We start from the raw sequence: 19805 nt of genomic DNA on the forward strand, positions 1-19805 counted from the left end.
ACGAGCCTTTAGACAATGAATTATGCAAACCAGCCGACCAAGGCACCCCAACAAACCTGAGCCTTGCACCTGCTTTGGTCTCGTCTGCCGCCTCTATTGGGTCTGGGTGTGATACCAGAGCACGGAATAACTGGAGAACACCTTGTTGTGGACCAGTGCCCTATTGGAGTGAAGGTAGTGGGAGTGTCTTGCTTATCAGCTGCTGTTTTATCTTCAATGGTTCAAAGGGTTGTGGTGGATGACTGTTTTGCAAGAAAAACAAACCAAAACGCCAGTGAAACAAGTATTTTTTTCCCTAATATTCAACAGACACATTTAGACAGACAACAGTGTGTCATACAATGTCATAATGTGAATAGTTGCCTATTTCAAGTCATATAGAAAGAGCAGATTATCATGTGCATTAAGCATTATAATATTTGACATTCACATTTTAAAAGGAGAAATTAAACAACATGGGAACATTTATACAAAGAAAATGCATACAAACAAAACAAAAATAAAACCTGCAGTAGCCTAAAGTGCAGTGAAAACCAGTGTAAAGCTACATCACATTAACTACAAGTAGAACTGACATAGAACATTGACAAACTTGTGGTATATGACAGTGTTTTGACATAAATAATGTATAAATCTCCTGAATGTGTCAAGATCCAGTGTCAAGATCCAGCTCATTTTTGCGGAGTTGATGGCTACGGCTATATTCTTCACCTCAGTGATCCCAAAGTGATCTGCAGCGTAAGAATAAGGGTGTGTCTGGCACAACCCAAAACTAGACTTTGATCAAACGCATCTGGAGATAGATATCAGATCCAGCTTACGTTGATTATAACTTGCTGAGCACCATAATATTCAAGTTGCGAAATACAAGCATTTCAAAGGTCCCAATAAACACAAGCTAAACGTTCCCACGCAGCAGGACTTCCACGATCATCCCTAAAGCCAAAAAACAATTCCGAACCAAAAGAACCATGCTGTACAGATTCAAATCCTTAAGTGATATAGAAATCATCCCTAACTGACTGAGCCAAACCACTCACATGTTGCAGAACATGAGTCCAAGAACAAGCCCTTCAGTGCCAGAAGGCATCCCCGACAGTGAAAGACCAAATTCAAGTTTAAACGTGCTAGCTCGTACATGACTCCACGGATCAGAGAACCTGTATTCTACTGAGCTCTATCTAGTTTTAAAAAGTGCAATTTTACAAAGAGAGTATAGCGGAGGTTTGTTTGTTCCAAACACTTTGGAGAAGGCAGGATTACCGAGTTGATTAGGTCCATAAATAGGCACTGGTGTTAAAAGTGCAGAGGAGCATTCTTCTTTCTTTTCTTTTTTCTTTTCTTTGTGGCTGACAATGGCAGTCATTGCCGCTCCCACTGTATCTGTTCAACTCAATTCCCTTAGGACTCCAGCCAAGTACTCAGTCTGATAAGACACAGTAAACGTTCTTCGCGCCCGCCGCCTCACTCGACGTGCCGAGGTTTGTCCCTGTTCTGCATTATGTCTGCCTTGGACCTCTGGATGCACTTGAAGATCTCGTGGAAGAGCACCTTGTATTCGGGCAACTGGGCGTCCTCCTCGACCCCCACGGCGACAGAGTGGGTGCTAGCCACGGCAGAGGTGTCCAGGTCCATGGTCGTGGCGGCCGTGGTTGTGGTGGTGGTGGTGGTGGAGGAGGCAGCGGTGCTGGCCGGAGTCTGGACGGCCTTGTTGCTCTGGACCTGCGGGCCCCCCTCGCACCTCCGCAGCAGCGCGTCGTACTTCACCTGCAGGGCGCTGTACTGGGCGTCCACCTCGTTGAGCAGCGAGATGCCGCGCTGCTTCACCACCTCCGAGCGGCCCAGGCAGGCCCGCTCGTGCCTGCAGCAGCCGACGCTGACCCCGACCCCGTCCACCCCCTCCCGCTCGCCGCCGTCGTCATCCCCGCCGTCGTCCTCCTCCTCGGACACCCTCAGCTGTCTCTCGCTGCTGCAGCGCTTCAGGCTGCCCCGGCCTCCGCGCCAGCATCCGCCGCCCCTCTCAGACGACGCCGTCGGCAGCAGGAGGAGGGCGTCGGGCAGGAAGCGGCTGGCGGCCGCGTTGCGGGCCCCGTCGGCGCGCCACAGCTCTCGCAGCTCGGCCACCTCGGTCTCGGCCTCGGCCAGGCGCGCCCGGCAGCCCTCCAGCTGCGACAGCCTCGCGTCCAGCTCGCCGCACTCCCGGGCCAGGGCGTCCACCTCGCGCTCTGCCACCTCGCGCCGCAGCCGCTCCGATGCCAGCTGGGCCTGCAGCGCCTGCACGGAGCTCACTAGCGCCTCGTACTCCGCCTCGTCTTCGGGGTCGTCTTCAGCCCGGCAGAGATCTTCATCATCATCGTCAGAGACACTGTGGGAATGCTGGCTGCAAACAACAGGCCAGATAAAGTTAGACATTGGCATTTGAGAAACAGGTTTATATTTAATGTCAAATGTGATGAAAGTTAATTTAAAAGTACAGAATTTACATTTTAGAATGGTACCGACTTCTACAAAAACACCATTAAGGCATCACAATCACCTACAGTATGTCCCACTATGTGTCTTAAGGCGTGAGACACAGAGACACGGACACAGGCACAGAGATAGAACAGGATGTGCCTGGACCACAATAGACCTCAAGCTGTGAGGTCAAAGCCTATGGTACAAACTAACACGTCAAAACAGATCGACTGGTCAAGCAGGTCAGATCAGTCAAGTGAATGGACAGATCAGTGAATGCTGCTGACCTGAATGGGGCCTTGGTCAACCCCACCTTGCAAAGTTTAATTTCTCACAGGTAATCCATTTAAACTAGTGCCAGTTTATCCCTACAGCCATTAGCCCCTCACTGTTTTGACTCGTCCATAGCCTTGAATACGGTACGTGGTTTATGAACCTATAAAGTGTGGTTTGCTTCATTTCAACTGTTTAAAAGGGGCACTTAACACTTCCATTAGCCTGAGAGAGTTGAACCCATTTGACTCTGAGGCCAGAGCTATTTTAATATCTTCGCTGGACATTGCTGAATTTAGCATATAGGATTAAAGAGATGGCTAGTCGCCATGGATTTCCTATCCAGAGGGCAGCGGATGAAAGGCTGCTGGAACATAAACACCAAAACAAGGCATGGGAACAAGGCAGGCTGGACGTCTTGACAACTGATTTGCTTTGCCATCTTATCCTGATCGAAGTTATCCCAATCTTTAAAAATCTATATGGTTAAAACAATACATTACTTCAGTGTTTAGATGCCAATCTGTTTAAATACAAGGGTGTGTTCCTGAAGAAACACTTTTTCAGTTCAGTCTTGCTCTCACCTGCCACTTCCGCGTACTTTCCCTGATCCCAGACTCCTGGAGCTGCCTGGTCGCTGCAGCTCGGCCATCTCTGCAGTGGACACGCTCAGGCCCACCACCTGCTTCTGGAGCTCGTCCACCTGCGTCTGCAGCCCCTCGATGGTATCTGTGAGACTGGACGGGGGGGAACTGTTAGCATGGCCATGTTTTCCAACAATCCACATGAGCCTCACAGCAAAATAGGTCTCGTTGAAAGTAACAGACATTTGAGGTAAAACAAAAATATAGGAATCACATTACACCCAGCTGTGTTCATTTTATAGCATGACATCGCCAACTAGATCTCCAAAAGAAGGTTTAGCATTTAGCATGCTAACAAGTCTATTATCAGTGCCTGCAAACTGTTTTAGGTGTTGGTGTTGAGTAAGGTTTTTGCATTCCTTTTTAATAGTTAGACTGTCAGTTTTCACACAAACCTCTGACTTTTAAGCTTGTAATAGACTAAGCCTCTCCAAATTCTCATTCTTACTCTCATTCTCACTCTGCTCTGTCTCACCCTTGGATCTTGTTCTGGGCGGCTCGATTGTCCATCACCAGCCTGTGGTTGCTCTGCTCCAGGTCTCGCGCCATGTTGTCCAGCTGCTCATACACCTTGGCATGCTGGTCATTCACAGACCGAAGGAGGTCCACCTGCTTGGAGAGGTACTGGAGATGCAAAAGCAGGGGGGAAAGAGGGATGTAGAGAACATGAAATGGCATATGCTATTAATTAACGGTCTGCTCCTTAAAACTCGGATCAACTCTGTGTCGGTCTAGGTCCTGTGTCACTCTTGGCATCCTGCACTAAGGTAATCATCAAGGGAAAAGTCAATATCTGATTTTTATTCTTGGTTATTGTGTGTATGAGAAACCTCAATTCAACTAACTGAATTTTGAAAAATAATCTTCCAGACAACTGATTAGTTCTGAGAAACTGAATGAAACACATGCTGGAAACTGGTCAAACAGGCATCCCAACACCATCGACCACAACAGAGCGCTGCACTAACTTGACATTTCCCACTCAATTACGCCCTCCGAGGAATGTGGAACTCCTTCAGCATAGACTCAAAGGTCAAGACATTCTCATTAGTTCAGAAGTCTGTTGGAGGTGCTAGTCGAGGCGCACATGGCAAGAGAAAGCAGCTCTTTTTTGTGAAAGTAATCAACACAGATCGTTCTGTACAATTTTGAAAGCCTTAGTCAGCTCATCAGGGGACAGGGCACTTGTTATCAATCCAAGAACAACATAGATAAGAGATAAACCATCTCTGCTCTAAATATTATTGTCTGCTTCAGCCAAATATATATGTCAAATATAGATACATGCCTACATCAGACAAACTATTCGGCACAAATTTACTGGAAAACTCACTATTTTCATCTGATGGCCTTTGGAGCTGGCTGGAAACTGGCTCTCTAAATGTACATGTGTATGTGCAAATAAAACCATTAGGGTGTAGAACATAATTTCCTCATCATACCACATTTCTTTCACTTAATGCAAGCAAGTTGATACTCCAGTTTGGAATTGCAATTCATTGCAACCAAGACCAAACCCAAATGAGTATGAGTTGAGTGGCAGCTTTTACTGTTTGTAGTTCTTTCAGCAATGAAACATGGCAAGAGAGATACGCACTGTCAGTTACTGTGCTTTAGAGGACATTCCCAGTGGATTTCTCTATTTGACCTTATTAGGGATATTGAGTTCACATTACCAATTTAAATGAGCATCCTCAGTGACTCTGTAAGTCTGTTATATTAACAGATTAGCTTTCAACGTGATTGTCTAGACTAATATCGCATTGAGCATCACCTAGCCTGCATAGTTTCCACATAAATGTCTGGTCTCAAATCTTTGAAAGCTATGTGGCCAACAGTTTTTCAATACAAATAGCTCAAATAGGCAGTTAGAAGAGTAGTAGCCAGTGTGTGTGATGGAAGTGGCATCCTTTTAAAAAGGCTATTTTGAGCAAAAGATTCTGTGACAAGGCATGTTGATTCTATGTATGCAATGAGAGTTTGGTTATATGTGCCACTGCCAGTGACACTTGTCTTCAAACATGAAAAAATGGCGCACCTCAATCTCTTGCAGCTGCTCCTGGTTGGTGCCATACATCTGCTTGAGGCCCTCCTCCAGCTCCCGATTGCGATCCAGGAGAGTTTTCCCCAACTCAGCCGCCAAATGAAGATCTATATAAAACACAAGCAAAAGGAGTAAGGCAAAAGGAGATCTGTATATGCAATGACTTCCGAATGACCAAACACATGCCTTTCAAGCTTGTCCTAGCCTAAATATCCTAAGAGCCTTCATATTTATAAATACACCTGCTTTGAAATACAGAGGCTTACGGTCATGCTCAGAAATTGCTGCCATATTAAAATTATTCCTCTTGAGAGACATGAGAGAAATCGGACTTGAGTTTAATTCCCCAACCAGCTCCAAACATTTGCCTGTAATGACACTCCAGAGCATGTGAGCACGAGACAGAACAACTGACCGACAGATAGGCCCATGGAGTGTGTGTAACTGGAATGTCACCGCGTGATGCTTTCCATGTCTGGAGATCATCAACGTATACATGGAAAATGTTTGTTATGCAGTGTAACATTGATCTGAATGCCATCTTACAGTCCACGGAAACAGAGGGTGACTGTCAAGCAACATCCAGCCTACCAAACATAAGGTTTTCAGGGTCAATGTTCTCTTTACCTAACTTTTGCTAACATTAATGCCAACAGTAAATGAGGACATACAGGACTTTGTTTTTAAACTGTCGCAGGAGCAGACTGTTTAAAAGGTTTCTTTAAAACAAATCTTAGCCTATGCACGCCGCTCATAGAGGTTAAACTCGGGTCGTTCCTGTTAGCCTCTTTCAGCAAGATCAGCAGAATCACAGAATAGGTGACAAAACCAACGTTTTCCATTATCAAATTTCCAACGGTGATGTGGGCTTCACTGTGAGCGGCATTGTATTCGAGCAGGTGCAGCATAATAAGCCTACATTTCAATGGACTGAAATCGTCTATCTTTGATAAATCATTCATTTATCAATGACAAATGCTATTCCTATACCCTTTTTTTAGAAGTGAGTGCGCTGCTGCGCTCCCACAAATCTTTGTCATGCGCGTAAAACCTAGAAAGCGTTGTACAGATTAGGCTACAAATTCGTAACATTATATCCCAACGGCTGAGAGCACAACGGGTTTACTCGTATTAATCATTCAAAAACCATTTACCATGCTCGAGATCTTGGTGGTCGAACCAAGGTTCCTCCTCTTTAATTTCGAATTCCTCCTCCACAATCATGTCTGTCAGCATCTTCAACACAAAAGCTTTGTTCCTAAACTCCGGAGCCTATTCCTGCACTTGCCCCTGGAAGAAGCAAGCACATTTAGAATGGTTCTCTCGGTTATCCGCTTGGGTTTAGCTTTATCCTCAGGCCCTGCTCAAAAGCCGGTTTCCGCTGTGTGAGTCTCGAAGAGCATGCTGTAGATGAGCACCGCTGTGGTGCAAGACTGCAGACAGAGAGCAAGCTCGCGGTACCCTCCCCTCGCCAACGTCCATAGATACGTGCTAGCCTATAACGTGGCAAGCTCCTCGTACCTTTGATAACGTGACGTAAGGCAAAGGATGTGTGTCGAAAAGTGATGGTCACTGGCGCCGCTTTCTGTAGCCTTTAACCTATCTAATAGGCTAGGTCATTTGGATACAATTCAGTGTAGGACTGTAGTGAGAGACTTAAGACTACCTCAACTTGATGAGAAGAAGATAATGTGATATCAAAGCCAGTCTATAAATACAGCGTAGACCTGTCCAACTTAATTTGTTAAATTCAGTTAGGCTCATTATTAGGCTACTGGTTAACCCAATTAATTGTAAGACTCCCAGCCCTTCATGGGTATTATGCTCCCTGCTGGATACGACCTGCATTTGTTGATAGACCTACTGTAGTCTAGGCCTACTGATCTCCAAGGAGAAACTGCAATGTAGCAGTTCACAGAGAAAACACACCTAAATGAGGAAATTAATGAATGAAACACACACACACACACACACACACTCTCACTCTCTCTCTCTCTCACACACACACACACACACACACACACACCACAAATGCAGTGAGGTAGGCTACTGCAGTTAGGCCTAATGTGAATTGCAGTGCTGTTTATCTTGGGGAAACAAGCCAGCTTATGCATGTTGACCATGGGGATGGACTGGTTGCACAGCCAAACTTACATGAACAGATATGCTCAAAATGTGATCATGCACACAAGCAAGTCAGGATGTAAAACACTCTGTAGGCCTAGAACACACTAGGCATATTAATACTGTGGCATGAGATGGGCTTCTCTGTAGGCGTATTGAGAAAGTGGCATGATATGGGCTTCTCTGTACGCCTAGTGTGTTTTACATCCAGGCAAACATGCGTGTCAATGATCATAACCAATCTAGGGAAAGGGAGGAAACAAAGCAAACCAATTTATATCAGAATTAAAAAGAGTTCAGATAATACAAAATAATATACTTTTGGTGGAAAATGTTATACAAAAAACTGCTGTAAAGGTGCTTATGGGTCCCATGCTGTCAACAAATTCGTGAAAATATCCCAGAGGCTGAACATACACTGAAGACAGACATATATATATATTGATTTCCCCGTGAGGGAAATTTGGTCTCTGCATTTAACCCATTTAACTGCATTTAAGTGAAACACAAACAGCATACAGTGAACACACAGTGAACACACACTAATCCCGGCGCAGTGAGCTGCCTGCTACGACGGCGGCGCTCAGGGAGCAGTGAGGGGTTAGGTGCCTTGCTCAAGGGCACTTAAGCCGCGGCCCACTGGTCGGGGCTCGAACCGGCAACTCTCCGGTTACAAGTCCAGAGTGCTAACCAGTGGGCCACGGCTTCCCCCAGGTTGAAAGGGTCTTCCGTTTTTTCTTACATATTCAATATATCAATATATATTATTATTTAATTACATAATTAAATCATTAAAACATTTGGGCTTAGGCTGTACTTTTTGAAAATTGTTGAAACTGTTCCCTCTAGTGGTAGACGATAGCAGTACAAGTTTTTCCCTGGCGGACACATTTTACTGTAACACGGGAAGTAGACGTGTCTTTGGTTGTAGTGGCAGAATTTTGAAATGAGAGAGTGAGCGAGACCACTGCACGTATTAGCACGGTGAACAGTTTGCAGATATGAGACGTACATGTGGTGCGTACTGAATTTGTTTTGAAATGGTCACGCAGCGGAGAGGGAACCCAAAAGTTAATGGCGCATCCGCTATAGAGAAAAAAATTAAAAGGTAACTAATTTAGCTAATCTGTTTCATTGTTTCATTTAACAGAAGTTCTACAACATACGCCACTTTGTAATGTAAGCTAATGTAGCCTTATTTTCACTTGTAGTAGTCCTAGCCTAGACTGTGGTTTCTGTTACAATGAACATTCTTCTACTTACATGTATTAAGCAAAGCAGAGACGAACGATTCTTTGCATGCAGTTTTCTTACAATCAAGGTTGTGGGTTTTGTCCATATATGTATGTCCAGTCTGTAAGGACTTAATTTTACCTACATTTTGGGCAAAGAGTGAAAAAATATCTATAATAATGTGTGTTTACATTTTGGGCGCGTCTGCTTCAAGTTTGCTGACCCTGTATGACCTGTGCTGTCGTGACTAGGGGAAATGCACAGAGACAGGCCTCTGGGTGGAAATGGACAGCTGGCTCGTTGTTGTGGTGTGCAGCTCTAGCTGTGTGCGTCGTCACACTGGGTTGGTGGTACTTTACTCTGGACGAAGACGTCACCGAGACACTGGTCTCACGCAGAGAGCTACTTCAGCAGCCAAAGGTCTTCCCTGTGCAGTGCTCGGAGGATTATGAGAATTACAAGCGTTTCCCAGGTGATGCTCCCATGAGTGGACAACAGCTTTGACGTCCCTCTTGTCCCATAACCTGTTTCTCTCCATCCCATTCCCAATATCTCCACCCTTCTATCTTCATTTATCCTCTTTACTTTTAAAAGTTTCTCTCCTCCATGTTTGACTTGAGTAGTGCTGTGCTGGAAAATGTGCTTTATAAATACACTTTACCTCATCTTACCTTCTAATAATTTGTTTAACTCCTCTCATTTGTCCTCTATTGAATGTTTCGCTTGCTACTGCTGAGCTTCATTCATTCCATACTGTTCTTGTTTGCGTGAATGGATAGTTGTGCTTTTTACTCCTTGTGTGATCTGTAACAGTGACAGTAGTGTTCTCCCATATGCTTAGGCTGCACACCTCAGTCATGTGGAAGAGCGATCACCGACACTGTGGTCACCAAAGAAGAAGCGCTGACCCTCAGGCAGTAAGGACTCTCTTCTCCTTCCCTTTGTTAATAGTAGGACTTGAGTAATAATGCAATGAAAGGGCTGTGGTTGTCTTGATTCTCAAACTCCTCTATCATCTCATAGGCTTGCTGAAAGAGGACTCTCTTTGGGTGGATCTGATGGAGGGGTAAGAGGTCATAGCATAATGCCACACAATCATATACACAAAACACTATTGCAATTCCAACTGTAGTTCAAATGTATATTTATTTATTAATTTGATTTTCTCACTTTTCTACAGGCCTCTATCCTTGACCTGCACTCAGGGGCTCTCTCCATGGGGAAGCAATTTGTTAACATCTACAAGTAAGCAGAGAACATAAGTTAGAATAGATGCACTCTTGTGTATTTCCATTCACTTCAATCCTGACTCTAAATGGGAAGCAGAGTGAGTGCAGAATGAGAAATACTCTTATAGCCAATCAACAGCAAGGGACAGGTGTACTATAACTGAAGCACTTAGTTTTGGTATTCATGATAAATGTATTTTCTTTATGATGTACATAAAATGAATTTGTTCATGGATTGTCTCCTGTCCACTCTGATTTTAGGTATTTTGGAGATAAAATCAAAGATGTTTTTTCAAAAGAGGATTTTGATCTCTACAGGTAAGTGCTTGAGTAATATCGGATCGGATCATGTTTCCACCATTTTACATTTGACCACCCAGCTGTATGCACAAAAAAAATGAGGTCACAGTTTCATTATTTTCCCAACTAAAATGGGCGTATTCAGATGTAGCTTCTCCAGATAAAACAGCTTACATATTGATTGCCAATGTGATTGTTCCAGTGACCTTTAATCTTTATAGCTAAGGTGCTAACATGCTTGCCATAAATTTCCCACCAAGTTCTATTAGTTTCAGGTAAAGGTGTGTGCCTCACCCACACATTACCACTATAAACACAATCAGATCATGTCCAGTAATGAGAACCCACACTAATGCTGTAGTGCTGTGGAGACAAGCTTACATTACTATTTACCTTTTTCAAGAGCAAAAAGAAGGGTCATGCATGTGAAAAAGCAAACAAAAAGCACGTCGGCATCTTTGTAACTAAACACTGTACAATGTGAGAATACCAGTGGAAATGTTCCCCTTTTTATTGATGTGCAGAGACGTGCGCAGCCGCATCCAAAGGAGGATTGCTGAGGCGTTTGGTGTGGACTCCTCTCACATGTACCTCACCAAGCCCACCTTCTTCTCCCGCATCAACAGCACTGAAGCCAAGACCGCTCATGATGAGTATTGGCACCCTCACATTGACAAGGTACACTTACCACCTGGTAAAACACAAAGCATGCCCCCCTTTACACGGCATGACCCACATACTATCTTTTACTGGTTTTATATATTTTATATTATAGAAAGTATCTAAAAAATAAATCCAATGTAAAAGTTCAAATGAAATGTACAAGTGAATCAAAACTGTACATATCCTTTATATTTGTGCTGTATGCTTTAAGTGTCTTTCGATGCCTCTGACAGGTGACGTATGGCTCATTTGACTACACATCATTACTGTACTTATCTGACTATGGGTCAGACTTTGGTGGTGGTCGTTTCATCTTCATGGACGCCAGTGGGAACCGAACAGTGGAACCAAGAGCAGGTGAGAGGAGTCTTTAGTCATCCGTCACCCAATCAAATTAGCTTTGGATAACAGGTTGATACAGCGTAGTGCTTCTTAGTGCATGTTTGATGACGTCCACAACAATGAGGAAGCATTACCATCAACAATAAGTATTAACCTAGCAGATACTATCAGATACTGCCTTCTACTTTACTCAACCATCCAACCCTTGTCTCCCATCTGGGCCAACCTCCCCTCCTCACCAGGACGGGTGTCCTTTTTCTCGTCTGGCTCGGAGAACCTGCACCGCGTGGAGAAGGTGACCTGGGGCACCCGCTACGCCATCACCGTGTCCTTCACCTGCGACCCTGACCACGCCATAGACAACCCCACCCTCCCTTAGGGCTGCGCTGCTCAGGCCAGGCTAGTCAGAGCAGACCCTCATTGGCTGGCAGCACCACCGGAGCAGGGGTCACCACATGGTAACAGCACAGAAACAGAACTGGGCAGCTGACACAGGCAGCTTGAAGATTAAAGCCTTGGCTAGACATTGCAGTTTGCTTGACTACTTTGCCTCAGTGTCAGCCTGAGTTCTGAGTTAATGCTGTGATGAATAAGCCTTTTTAAAGATTTTTTTTACATTCCAGTTACTTCACATTCCTGATTTGATCCACCATCAAAATAGCTGTATTAGATCATTTCTTCTACCTACTTTCACAACTGAATTGGCATTTTAATTTATATAATTATAACCATTCTGACAGGATTTTCATATGCAAAGAATATATTGTAAAGTTATTGGCAGGTATTCACACTGAAAGATGATGTTGCCTAGTTGCGATGTTGTGGTTTTCTTCCATTGAAAAAATAGAATTCCTCTCCTGTGGAGAACCATTTTTAGGCATTTTTATCCCATAGAATGTTGACCGGTCTTTTCCCCTGGGTTGTGGTGCCCCTTGCCCTATACCATTAAATGTTCCTAATTATGAATGTGCTCTTGTATGGATTTTATGTGGGGAAAACAAAATAAACAACAAAACATGATAGACTGTTGCAAATCCATCAAGATATTTCATTTGAAGTACTTAATGACTCATTATGTATGCTCTATTTATGACATTTTGGATATAACAACATAACAAATCTTATCAAACTTTTACATATGAAGTAAATATGTGTAACAGCACGTTTATCATGTGTTAGTAGGCCTACATGATCAGCCAGACCTGAAGCCTACTTCCTAATTTTATATTCTTACAGCAAGTAGGCTCTAAGAATATAGGTAATGTTCCAAACTTTTCCATTTAAGAATGATGGAGGCTACCGTGCTCTTGGGCACTTCCAATGCCGCAGAAATGTTCTTGTACCATTCTATGGACAATTCTCTCGACCTTGTGGCTTGGTTTTCACTCTGACATACACTTTACTGTGAGACCTTATATAAAAAGATATGTGCATCTCTTAATAATGTCCAGTGAATTCATTTAGGCACAGGTGGACTCCAATCAAGTCGTAGAAGCATATCAAGGACCATTGATAGAATTGATCAGACCATTGATAGGATGCAGAGCTCAATGGCAAGTGTCTTAACAAAGGGTGTGAATACTTATGCAAATGGTATTTCAGTCTTTTATTTTCTTTATAACTTTATAAAAACGCTCAAAACACTTGCTTTTTTTGTGGGGTGTTGGAGTATTGTGTGTAGATTGATGAGAAAAAATAATAATTGAATCCATTTTAAGATGAGTCTGAAACATAACGAAATGTGCTGTGAATATGCTGTGAATACTTTCCGTGTGCACTGTAAGTATAGGCTAGGCTAAACGGGTACAGAGCTAACAGGAGAAGGCACAAAGGACCCAATGTTTACAAGGAGTAGGGGATGAAGAATAGGCCTACTTGAAAATTGGGAAGAGATGTAGTGGAGGTTAAATGCAAGTAAATGCAGTTTATCCACCTGAAATTTCAGAAATATAGTCACCTCACCACTTCTTACAATTGTTTATTCACCAATTGCAACTTTTAACATTCAAAATGTTATGATCCACAATATGTACACTCTCTAGGAAAAATGTAATACCACTGATATTGTTATAAACATTGGACCTCCCCCATCATCAAACACGTTCTTAATGTCTTTTTAAAAAAATCCGATACCGAATGGTGCAGTCCACCTTACAGAATTCATAGTTTACCCACCTCTTATTTTACTACAGCCCTGGGGAAACATGGTTTATGTTCTTCACGAAACAGGTGGCATTACCCAGCGGCGGTCACATACCAATATCTTATTGATCTCCGAATGAAATGCACACCGCCAGGTAGGCTACTGCGCAGGTCCTGCCTACCTGCGGATTCAACACAACATAAGAATTGTTATGTTATAGCCTACCAGACACGCCCTGAAGGGACGAAGCCTATTTCGCTTTAAGAACAACGATGTTGAAAGTAGATCTCATAGCATCGTTTGATCATTTTTGTATTTGATTATCATTTACACACAGTAGGCCTAGTGACTTCAAGTAAGTGTTTGTTAGTTCATCCATTTTGACAAATCGTATACGTGAGTGGTTCACCTGTTGGCTTACATAGCCTACAAACGGGAAACCAATCTGATTTATTGTTGCTTTGCGTTGTGTGATAGCTGATAAAGCTATGGAGCTGGATAATTTGAAAAGAGAGTTAAAAGAAAAGGATAAAGTTATACACGACAAAGACGTGGCGTTGCAAGTCATGGCACATGAACTTTCCGAAACTAAGAAGGCACTCCTGGCAAAAACGCGTGAGGTGCAGGAGCTCGAAATGCTTATCAGTAACAGCAAGAAGGAAGACCCGAGACAGTCATCTGCTGGTGAGTATAAACATCACAACAACTGTCAAAACAACCTCGTCAAGAAAATATTACTTTGTGCACACTAGTCTGAGTGTCGTAAGTAGCCTATTGACAAAAATAACTTAAATTGAGCATTCTTTGTATAGACCCGGATTCTAACCTTCCTATCAGAGAAACACGCAGTATGGGGATCCTATCTTTGAGTAGGCCTAAGTCATTATTAAAGGAATGCTACGGAGACCGGGAGGTGTTATTGCAAGATATTTTCATATATCGAGACAGTGCACTCATTTTTGTAAATTGTGTGCACATTTGACAAAATTAAGAGCACAATTTAATCAAATGAGCGCACTTTTTAGTAAAATGAGGTAAATCATGCTATCTTAAGTAGCCTATTGGCAAAATAACTTGAGCATTCTTTGTTTGTGTAGACCCGGATTCTATTTCTAACCACCCTGCCAGAAAAACACGCAGTATGGGAATACCACCTTGGAGTAAGTCATACTTAATGAAGGAATGCTAAAATTAAGATACCACTGCAAATTTTCAATATGACCATCAACTCATTGGAATGTCACTCAGCAACGAAGGATGACATCAGAAAAATGTGTATATTTAATTAGTAGCCTAGCTTTTTTGTGTGTGTGATACTATTGTGTTTGTTCTGTTTTCATACAGTGGGGGGAGAAAGCCCCAGTGAGGCCAGTTCGGCGTGTCCTGTTGTGCCTGAGCTGAGGCTGGTGCTGCTGGGGAAGAGAGCAGAGGCCAAACGGGCCGTAGCGGAGGCCATACTGGGCAGAGACATGGTTGTCATGCCGGTCAGCACCCCCACGCAAGCCCAGTGCAGTGTGAGCAGACAGGGAGAGGTTGCGGGGAGGAAGGTGATGGTGGTGGACACTCCTGACTGGTTCAGCCCTGCATTTTCTGAGAAGCTGAGGCAGGATGTGCGACTGTGCATGAAGCTGTCCAACCCTGGGCCCCATGTTTTCCTCCTCGTCATTCCTGTGGACACGCTTGAAGGAGAGGAGAGAAATATCCCAGATAAAATGGAGGACATTTTTGGCGAGACTTGCTGGGAACATACAGTGATCCTCTTTACCAGTACAGACGGAATGAGAGAAACAAGCGTGGAGGAGCTGATCCAGAGAGGGGACCTGGAGCTCCTGGTTAAGAGATCTGAGAACAAGTATCACCTCCTTGACTCCAATGCATGTGGGGCAATTGAATCTCTACTGAGGAAGATCAAAGCAGTGGTGACTCGGAACCCTGATGGGTTTTATAGCAGTCAAATGTACCTTGAGGCTGAGAAACTGTTTAGAGAGATACAACAGAAGAAAGAGGAGAGTGAAGACAGGAGAAAAATGGTAGAAAAAGAGAAGGCACAACAGCTCGATGAAACTTTGCAGAACTCCTTAAGGAAGGTGGAGGAAGAAATCAGAGGACATGAAGGTGAAATTCAAGCTCTCCGTGAAAGTATGTCAGCTCTGGAGAAAAAGATAGAAGAAGAACAGGATGAGAGGAAGATTAGAGAGCTAGAGAGAGAGCTGAAGAGGGAGGCTGATCAGAGGGAACTACTGGAGAAAAAAATGAGTGAGCTGAAAGAGAACAGTGAAAAAGAAAGAAAGGAAATGGAAGCAAAATACAAAATGGAGATCGAGGAGCTCAGAGAGAGACACAAAAGGGAGGTCAGGGTTGAAAAAGAGAAACAGCTAATGAAGATAGCCCTTCATGGATTTCGCAAATGGACTAGCTTGAAAAAAAACATAATGGAAAAACACTTGATTTCTGACAGGCAGCAATTACCGATGACGAAAGATGTCATAGAAGGAGAGAGTGAAAGGCACCAAAAACAGATTGAAAAAATGTGTATGGATATGGCCAATCTAAGTCAGGCTCTTCTAATGAAGTTTCGCAATTCAGCAGAGATACATTTCAAGACAGAGGAATAGAAGCAGTAATAAAGTGCTTGTCCTGCCTTAATGGCTCTTGCTAGCTGCTCTTTCTATCTTACAGCTGCAGAATTACTTACTACTTATTTGACTGTAGGTTAATCACATATGAAACTCCAGCCATGCAGCATGCATTTTGCTGTGTGTGTGTGTGTGTGTGTGTTAGCCCACAGTCGCATGTCTGACCTTTTCATTATTAGAACATTTTAATTCTTACTGTTTCAGCATATTCTAGCATTGGAATTTCTATTTGATAGACTTTAAAATTAGCCTGGGAATACCGATATGAACTTTTGACAAATTTGGGATTTGCTCTGCCCATTTCCAGTGTCCCTAAAACAAGGGGCACGCAAATACAATCGCTAATCTGGCATAGACTGTATATTAGACATAGAAAATGTATTTCTTTGGAATTGAGTAAAGAACTGCATTTAAAACCTTCGTTTACAAGATTGCTACACCTCTGAGATGATTTGGTAAGAGTTTAATGCCACAGTTTAAGTGTAATTTCACTCAGTTACGCCCAAACTGGAAATTGTAAGTCAATGAACCTTTTCCAGACCCACTCTCAGTTGAAAAGGGTCTGGTGTCAATGAGGTTAAATAATATGGTTTTATGGAATACTTTACTTTTGCATTTATCACTTGTATTTTTAAAGAACTGTATTTACTTTCTTCTAAAAGGTGTCAGCCAGAAATGTCATTAAAGCTGCAGTTGGCAAGTCTGACAGATTGAGGGGACTTAGCCAAAATTTTGAATGTTTACAACTCTCATGCCCCTCCCCCACTACCACTAGTACCCTCTCATCGAGTTCCTGCTCGTCAGTGCGCACCAGACTGCACCAGACTGTGATTGACAGTCAGATCTCACACAGCCCTGCTCTGATTGGACCAGAAGAGCCAGGAGCTGTGGATTTTTGCAAAAGAAATAACTCTAGGGGTAGGTGTAGGTTTTTTTTCTAAAACCGGCTGATTTATGTTCTGTCGGAGCGTAGTGTCGGTTTCAGTGATCAAAAACATTTTGCCAACTGCAGCTTTAATACCAATAGTTGCACTCATGGTGCATTGCAGCTTAACCTGTGTTTTAAGTTATAAGTGTAATTTTTTGGGGGTGATTTAAAGACCCCTATGTATAGCATTAATGACAGTCTAATGGTTTGTTGATTAGGTAACACTTTGTTATATATCAAACATTTATGACTTGTTTATAATGTTTATGACACGTTCATGACTGTCATGTCACTGTTATGTAGATACCTTCAAGTAAATTAACCGTTGATTCTATATGACATATTACATTTACATTTATTCATTTGGCTGACGTGTTTATCCAAAGTGACTTTCAGCAATAGAATAACATTAATTCTATTAACATTTATATTAAGCATTTTAACATTTAAGCTACACGGCTACAGCGATATAATAACATTTAAGCTTAAGCGCAGAAGGGACTATATCACTGCATCTGTGAATACTAGTACTAGAGGACACACTCCTACAGTATACTCTTATAGGAGTGCCTACATATTAAGTAGTCAAGTAGGAGGAGAGGAGGTAGAGCAGGGAAGAGAAGGAAGATGAGAGGAATGAATAGAGGAGCGAAGAGTGTGGTAAGTGCGTATCAGGTGTGTGAGGTGGTCAGAAGCGCTAGGAGAAGAGGTCATATTGGAAGATAGGGATGTAGCACAGTGAGCTCGGGATCGATCCCCGGCATCTCAGAAAGCGTCTAAATGTCTTCTCTCTCTTGAGTGGCAAGGGCACCGCCCTCAGCTGAATATTCTATAATAAGTTTATTAAAATAAAAAGTAATCTATTTTAAAACATGCCTGCTATAATTCTTATTCCTGTCTCTCAGACTCCTGCTGCCCCTATCTGGTGTTAACAACATGTGATCATATTTTGCTACCAACTAGTTTACTTTTCCCCAGGAAAGGACATTTTCCATTTTAAATTCCATTTTGGTAGTAGTGAGCACAGATAAAAGAACCATGAAATTGTACTCAAAGACTCCTTGTACTCTATGCAAGGAACATCAAGAGGATTCAATTATTATGACCGCCGCTAGCGAAGCGGGCATATAGGGATTGTCAAAGTTTTTTTTTTTTTTTTTTTCCCGTCATCTACTTCCTGAAATTTTGGTCAACGATACCCGGGGCACCGAAACACCGGGGCACATGAAATTTGGTGGGTATGTAGCCCCACTAGACTTTTACGGAAAATTTTCGTTTGGTCCCCGGGGGCCACTCCCCCTCTGCGCTGGGCCCCCCGAAACCCAAAAAATTCAGTTTTTCCTAAATAACTACCTGAACCGTGGCACCGAGGATGAATACATTTTTATGGTATGTTGGTCTCAAGGGCCCACATCAACCTAGCCCATAATCACTCATTTGTGATTTGCACCCCCCCGGTAAAAAATGAAAATGCAATATCATTCTGCTTTAATCGCCCCTCTCAAGACGTTCAGAACTGCATCAAATGTTATGTGTATGATTAACCTGACATTCTCTGGGGGTATGCCAAGTTTCGTAGAATTTCATCCATGGGGGGGTCTAAAAAATTAAGTTATGTGTACATTTAGTGACTGTACACTCATTGGCCTGTAGATGGTGGTGCACACATATACACATGCACACACACACACAGGCACCCACATACTATCGGTATTAGAACGGTCGATACATAATTACAAATTCAGTAGGATTAAAAGAAAGCCAAAATAAATATTCATCATTATCATCATGGCTGCATTTCCAGTATTAGCGATAAGTAGTCGTTTGTCCACTAGATGGCGCATCGTTGCAGTGAGACGTAATTTTGTTGGAAGTTAATCTAAAGTGGGTTGGAAAGACACTATACGGTTCCTACAAGGACAAGACTGTAGGCTACAGTAGTTTACCGCAGAGAACGTCTAAGGGTAGGATGATTTCTGCATGACATGTAATTCCCATTTCCTCTTGAAGCCGAAATAAATCTGAGAATGTTTATCGGACATGCTTGTTTTTTACTGCAGGTAGGCTACGTTAATCCTATCAATAGCAGAACGTAGGTAAAATAATGTTACCGTTAGCATGGTTGAGTGATGGAGGCCAATTTGATTATTGATGTATTTGTAGAAAACCATAAATGCGTTTATAGGCTACCAAGCAAATCGATAACAGCACTAATTGTATCTTTCGACTGTCATCTCATTTGCTTATGACTATAACCTAGGCTACTAACAGGAGCTAAGTGAGCTAGCCACAACACGTTCGCTACGTGATGTTTTTTTAATGGAAAATATATAGGCTACCTGAAAGATAACCTGTCTATGATGACGTGATGATCTACGTCTCCATTTAAACCAAATGTTTTAGAGCGCACGTTGAGATGTATTCAGGGCAGGGCTGTACCTACACATATTTGTTGCACGTGCTACAAAAATCATTCGTTGCGATGGATGATTTAGTAGCAACGTTACACCGGTCAGATACAGTTTTGCCTATGGCTATTCCGTGAGACTGAGGCGCTTTTTGTTTGTTCGAAGTGTGTGTTTAGGGTGTGAGAGGGGAGTCGATGTGCTTTGATTCCAGCTTGGTAGTTGTAGTCTATGCGATTAAAAAACACGTGTGTGTGAAGTATCCAAACAATGATAACGCTTTCATTATGGCTGCTTTAGCCACCTTGAGCTACTGTACAGTGGGTTGGGTTCCATTTAGAAGTGTCCACTTCACTCGCCCTTTCCGTGATTCACAGCTACGTG

The 19805-nt window shown here is 42.9% G+C and overlaps 3 protein-coding genes across 3 annotated transcripts; 2 read left to right on the plus strand and 1 right to left on the minus strand.

The window, feature by feature from the left end:
• Window positions 1-271: 271 nt before the first annotated feature.
• LOC143138065 (cerebellar degeneration-related protein 2-like) lies at window positions 272-6822 on the minus strand. Its single transcript, XM_076298484.1, has 5 exons — window positions 6573-6822; window positions 5413-5525; window positions 3850-3998; window positions 3315-3467; window positions 272-2380 (listed from the first exon to the last, which is right to left on the minus strand). The coding sequence occupies exons 1-5, from the start codon at window positions 6652-6654 to the stop codon at window positions 1465-1467; spliced, it is 1413 nt and encodes a 470-aa protein (XP_076154599.1). The 5' UTR covers window positions 6655-6822; the 3' UTR covers window positions 272-1464.
• A 1659-nt stretch (window positions 6823-8481) lies between these two features.
• Window positions 8482-12331, plus strand: ogfod3 (2-oxoglutarate and iron dependent oxygenase domain containing 3). Its single transcript, XM_076298485.1, has 9 exons — window positions 8482-8650; window positions 9027-9247; window positions 9617-9692; window positions 9799-9841; window positions 9956-10020; window positions 10266-10322; window positions 10829-10982; window positions 11201-11324; window positions 11552-12331. Exons 1-9 carry the CDS (start codon window positions 8583-8585, stop codon window positions 11686-11688), a joined length of 945 nt encoding a protein of 314 aa, XP_076154600.1. The 5' UTR covers window positions 8482-8582; the 3' UTR covers window positions 11689-12331.
• Window positions 12332-13638: 1307 nt separating this feature from the next.
• Window positions 13639-17889, plus strand: LOC143138565 (uncharacterized). The gene is made up of 3 exons (XM_076299008.1): window positions 13639-14136; window positions 14550-14612; window positions 14797-17889. The coding sequence occupies exons 1-3, from the start codon at window positions 13941-13943 to the stop codon at window positions 16065-16067; spliced, it is 1530 nt and encodes a 509-aa protein (XP_076155123.1). The 5' UTR covers window positions 13639-13940; the 3' UTR covers window positions 16068-17889.
• Window positions 17890-19805: the final 1916 nt, after the last annotated feature.

Source organism: Alosa pseudoharengus, unplaced genomic scaffold (genome assembly GCF_046254945.1).
Source record: "Alosa pseudoharengus isolate Yale_2024_CS ecotype anadromous, Long Island Sound unplaced genomic scaffold, YU_APseudo_1.1 YU_APseudo_1.1_scf_21, whole genome shotgun sequence".
NCBI classification, from domain to species: domain Eukaryota; kingdom Metazoa; phylum Chordata; class Actinopteri; order Clupeiformes; family Clupeidae; genus Alosa; species Alosa pseudoharengus.

Excerpts from the sequence above, each read along its gene's own strand:
- LOC143138065 (XM_076298484.1), bottom strand. The coding sequence starts at position 6,654 with ATGCTGACAGACATGATTGTGGAGGAGGAATTCGAAATTAAAGAGGAG. Across the intron at positions 5,526-6,572 it reads CCACCAAGATCTCGAGCATG|ATCTTCATTTGGCGGCTGAG; the intron begins GTAAATGGTTTT and ends TGTTTTATATAG. Across the intron at positions 2,381-3,314 it reads AAAGTACGCGGAAGTGGCAG|CCAGCATTCCCACAGTGTCT; the intron begins GTGAGAGCAAGA and ends TGTTGTTTGCAG.
- ogfod3 (XM_076298485.1), top strand. The coding sequence starts at position 8,583 with ATGGTCACGCAGCGGAGAGGGAACCCAAAAGTTAATGGCGCATCCGCT. Across the intron at positions 8,651-9,026 it reads ATAGAGAAAAAAATTAAAAG|GGGAAATGCACAGAGACAGG; the intron begins GTAACTAATTTA and ends TGTCGTGACTAG. Across the intron at positions 10,323-10,828 it reads GAGGATTTTGATCTCTACAG|AGACGTGCGCAGCCGCATCC; the intron begins GTAAGTGCTTGA and ends ATTGATGTGCAG.
- LOC143138565 (XM_076299008.1), top strand. The coding sequence starts at position 13,941 with ATGGAGCTGGATAATTTGAAAAGAGAGTTAAAAGAAAAGGATAAAGTT. Across the intron at positions 14,137-14,549 it reads CCCGAGACAGTCATCTGCTG|ACCCGGATTCTATTTCTAAC; the intron begins GTGAGTATAAAC and ends TTGTTTGTGTAG. Across the intron at positions 14,613-14,796 it reads TATGGGAATACCACCTTGGA|TGGGGGGAGAAAGCCCCAGT; the intron begins GTAAGTCATACT and ends GTTTTCATACAG.